At 46.9% G+C, this 5,000-nt stretch overlaps 1 protein-coding gene across 1 annotated transcript in view; it reads right to left on the reverse strand.

Annotated features, from left to right (window-relative positions):
• The window catches only part of LOC311343297 (transducin-like enhancer protein 4), a gene marked incomplete at its 5' end in the record, with an annotated part of 17,397 nt that extends 16,005 nt beyond the window's left edge, over positions 1-1,392 (reverse strand). Inside the window, 2 exons of the mRNA XM_084468171.1 lie at positions 425-522; positions 1,348-1,392. Of these exons, the coding sequence (XP_084324297.1) occupies positions 425-522; positions 1,348-1,392 (143 nt within the window). The remainder of the gene's footprint in view (positions 1-424; positions 523-1,347) is intronic.
• Between the last annotated feature and the right edge of the window lie 3,608 nt (positions 1,393-5,000).

Raw genomic sequence — 5,000 nt, forward strand, 5'->3', positions numbered from 1 at the left:
GAGAGACAGAGACAGAGAGACAGAGAATGAGAGGGAGAGAGATTGAGAGAGACAGATAGGGAAAGAGAAATGGCGAGAGAGAGAGAAAGAGAGACAGAGAGAGAAAGAGAGGTAGAGAGAGGGAGAGACAGAGAAAGAGAGGCAGAGAGAGAGGGAGAGAGACGTGTCTGTGCATCTATCCATTTGCTTCACATGCGGTACACACTACTGACAGATTGCCTGGAGATAACATGTTGACTATCAGCGGGCTCCCCGCAAACTCGGCCGAAATGAGTGACAGAATAAATATAGAACAAATGGCAACGTTCAGAGCGGAAGGAAGTAACGCCTATACGTTTCCACAAGAAACCATCCAGAGATTTAGAGCAGATTGATTTTTATAGTACCGGAAGGAGAGGTTAGGTGAGAGCAGGGTGAGCTGTACCTGTGATACTGGGCTTGGAGGAACTGGAACTCGTCTTTGATGCGATCGCACGACTCTGTTATGGTGAACTTGAACGGCTGCCCCGGCTGGTGGGGGATCTTTGGAAGGAAGAACGGGAAACGTCCGATCAATGTGTCGGGGCGAGGCTAAACACAACAGTCCTCGGATCAATGTCACAGTAAACACCGTGGGGGGAGAGAACGCCCGCTGCAAATAGCTTTTGATGCTGTTTACTTAATATGTTCTTTGGTAAACCCACACACATACTGATAGCCTCGCACGCACCCCCTCTTTCTCACATACACACACACACACACACACACACACCACCTTTCTGTTCTCTCTCTCACACACACACACACACACACACACACACACACACACACACACACACACACACACACACACACACACACACACACACACACACACACACACTCCACCTTTCTGTTCTCTCTCACACACACAAACACACGCACATTCTTTCTCTTTCCCTTTCACACACAGAAACACACACTATCTCACTTTCTCTCCCACACACACACACACCCCCACACGCACGCACACACAAACACACGCACACACACACACACACACACACGAACACCCACGCGCTCACACACACACACACACACACACACACACACACACACACACACACGAACACCCGCGCGCGCACACACACACACACACACACACACACACACACACACACACACACACACACACACACACACACACACACACACACACACACACACACACACACACACACACACATTCAGATGGGGCAGTGTGACAATGAGCGTAATTGTCCGTTTCAGCGCGCGATGGCACGAGAACTTGATTGACATTTAACTGACTGGATTTCACCTTACACAATAGTACAACACAATAGCCTACACTACAGCAGACAAACTTACCGGGTGCCGTGCCGGGGGGTACATCTTGCTCAGATCTCGAATCATCGGAATAAGCGAGAAAGTTCCTCCACAGCAAAAAATTAAATTAAATTAAAGATAGATGAGGCACACCGATCTTTTTCTTTCGTGCGTAACGAGGTTTCAGTAAGCGACCAGCAGTCAACGTAGTAGGCTACTAGGACCGCTCTTTGGTTTCAGGAACGAGCGTCAACCTTTGATTTGACGTCATTCTAATCAAACTAATAAAGTTCATTCATGACATACCAGATGCACGGATCGTCTCGAGCACGCATTCGCGCCAATTATTATATTTGCATTCCACTTACTTCCTGCGAATTAGGGAGACATACGTGACAATAACAAATAACAACAACAACTAATCAGACCTTTAAATAGTCCTAAAGCGCATTATTCGCTTTGCTTATATTTCGTTCGGCAAGTAAAAACCTATTTCTCCGCGCGCGAGCAATTCCATGGCGTCCTGTCGTCAGGTGAATATAAACAGATATTTCCGATAGTCTTCGATAGTCAATAATATCCCACCAGCACCGTGAACCTCACTGACTGTAGTGCTCGGCCATACAAAACCAAATATAGAAAACCCCAGTCGTATGAATGCAATTACAGATCCATAACTGTGGGAGCGCCTCAGTCTTGACGTCGGGATGTGTAGTTTTATTCACATTAGACTAGATTATGTACTACGGATATTTGCGTTGCAAAGAACTACAGCTTCCCGACGTCTCCGCGCAAATCTAACCTTGTGATGGGTTGTCTTTAGGGCGGACCAACCATTAAAGGCAGCCAATGGCGACAGTCCAAAACACATACTTCTCTCTATTATATTGCCAATCATCAAGATTTTGTCCAATAGCATTTAAAAGGCTACATCTATACGGACACCCCACGTGGGGCTTTGTCCACTATAGTAGAACATTTAAAACATTCCTTTACACCTACGTTAAAAATATAGGCCTACATTTATGGCGTAAAAAACCCTTCACAAATTCAAACCATATTTCACATAAATACATTTTAGACATTGAATATTGTATTGCAGCACATTGGTTAGATTTTTTTTCGTCGTTCAATTTGGATTCATTATAGGCATATTATTCATGCATGGTTGAGCATTATGAAACTATTACAGAACTTATTTAACAACCGTATTACCATCGTAATACAATATAGGCCTACGTAATACATAAACTACATAAGAAGTTTCCCTACTTTATTTTGTACAGTATGCATATGTATGTAGACAGGCCTATAGATACATCTAAATATTTTTATGCTTTTAATTTATCTATTTCACTTATTTATTCATATGTTGTTTTGTTCTACAGCTGAACCCTACTGTGCTTATATCCAAATGGATGATTAATTTACTTTTGTGTCTAAGCCAGTCTCAAAAGCGTCAATTAAAGGTGACATATATTTAATTGTTATTAATCCTAAATCATGGATTCAAATGTCTTGCTTAATTTAACCTTTTATATCTATTATCTGTCTAAGCTACTACAATCTTCCTAAAAAACATTTTTGCTAGAAAGTTCTGTTCTGGCCGCTAGGATCCATCGTGTCTGTGATAAACAACACAATGACAGTGTCACCGATAGAAATAGAAAATACTGGAATAGAATAAACGTATACATGTATACATGTATATGTATTTGACCCAAAATAACATTAATGTGCCAGTAAAAAAACAATCAGAATCCATGTTCTAAGCGGTCCGTTGTTGTCATGATTTCCTCACTACTTTCTCACTTGCTTGATATCTCTGTATTTATGTCTCTCTTAATCTCTCCCTCTTACAGCAACAGACACACACACACACACACACACACACACGCACGCACGCACGCAAGGTCGAACGCACACACACACACACACACACACACACACACACACACAGACACAAACACGCGCACACAATTATAAAAGGTTAAGTGCAACATGCAAAACAGGGACGGCACGGCACACCTCGGCCCCTCTCTGTGCTCTACACTGTTCCTCTCTCTCCCTCTGTCTCTCTCTATGTATCCTTTCTTATTTATCCGAACCACTGCGCACACGGAGCCCTTACGCACACACCTCGCCGCTGCTCAAACACACATCTTTATCTCCCTCCCACACCAACTAATATCTCTGGTAAGCACCGGGGCTAAAGTGACCCGCTGTCGTCGCGCGCGAATCCGCCGAGGCGCAGGGAAGGTAATATATTGCTCAGCCCCCCTCCCCCCCCACCCCCGCGCCCTTCCTGCTCCCTCCCTCCTTCACCCACGTCCAACCCCCCCCCCCACCTCCCTCTTCCTCCTCCTCGTTCTCCGTCCAAGGAGCTTGAGCTGCCGATGTGGGCGGCCGGGCGGAGATGTGGAGGAGGAGGAGGAGGAGGAGGAGGAGGAGGAGGAGGAGCTGGTGGGTGGGTGGGTGTGTGGGTGGGCTGGGGTGGGGGGGTGCTGTAGTGAGGGGGGGGCGGTGGTGGTGTGGGTCGACGGAGCAGGAATAAACAGGTTTATTTGCCTGCGCCCTTCTCTGATTATTTTGCCCCTGCCTTTTGTTCCAGACCTTATGAAACCCAAATGTCAAGTGAGGCGAGGGCCTCATATCGCCGGCCTGTCAATCACCGCCGGCCGCCGCGCACCTGAAGCCCCGGCAGCGGGATTATTGGCTTCCACACGAGGGTTGCCATCTCCGCATCTCGCTCGCTCGCTCACCGCGGCAGCCTCCGCCGCCGCCGCCACCGCCGCCGCCACGACTCAACAGCCAGGCTTTGATTTTTTTTTTTTGTGTCCTCTCTTCTTTTTCTAAAGAGAAACTTTATTTGGCAGCTGATGCACGGGAGATTGGCCAAGAGGATTTGGAGACTAGATGGGTAGCGAAGAGTGGTTTATCTGTTGGGGGGGTAGGGGGGGGGGTGGAGGGCGGGGTGAGGGGGAGGATTAGGAGCAGAGGAGACGGCCCTGACAAGGACGTGTGTTTTTTGTGTGCGTGTGTTTATAAGCCGTTATATGTGTGTGTGTCTGTGTGTGTGTGTGTGTGTTTTTGGATGAGGCTGTGTGAGCTTGTGTGTGTGTGTGTGTGTGTGTGTGTGTGTGTGTGTGTGTGTGTGTGTGTGTGTGTGTGTGTGTGGGGGGGTGTTTTGGATGAGGCTGTGTGAGCCTGTGTGTGTGTGTGTGTGTGTGTGTGTGTGTGTGTGTGTGTGTGTGTGTTAAGGAGTGGGCTGGGGGATGGCAAGAAGAATTAGACTTGACATCTCTCTTAGCGCCCTGATCCCAAATAGCGATCAGCACCTACATGTGTAATTTCACCACCTCTCTCTCTCTCTCTCTCTCTTCCTCCTTGTCAAACAGCCCTGAATATATACTTGTGCATGTGTTCTATACGTGCTTCCCTCTGGATACACAATACTTCCAGAGATTGCAATCCAGCTGAAAGAAATGCATGTATTTCTGCACTTTACACCAGTGAATGCAGACCCTTCACCCCATTAGTGCAGCTAGCCCCTGGCCCATTGACAATCACAATCTCTGTCCTCGCCTACATGACCATGGAGGAAGAGAACAGACACAAGGATCACTCAACGATCATAGTCATGAATTGAAATGTCCCAGTTCCTACTGTTGCCAGCCATGCTGCATATATAATCT

Source organism: Micromesistius poutassou (genome assembly GCF_964030765.1).
Source record: "Micromesistius poutassou genome assembly, chromosome: 5".
Classification (NCBI taxonomy): Eukaryota; Metazoa; Chordata; class Actinopteri; order Gadiformes; family Gadidae; genus Micromesistius; species Micromesistius poutassou.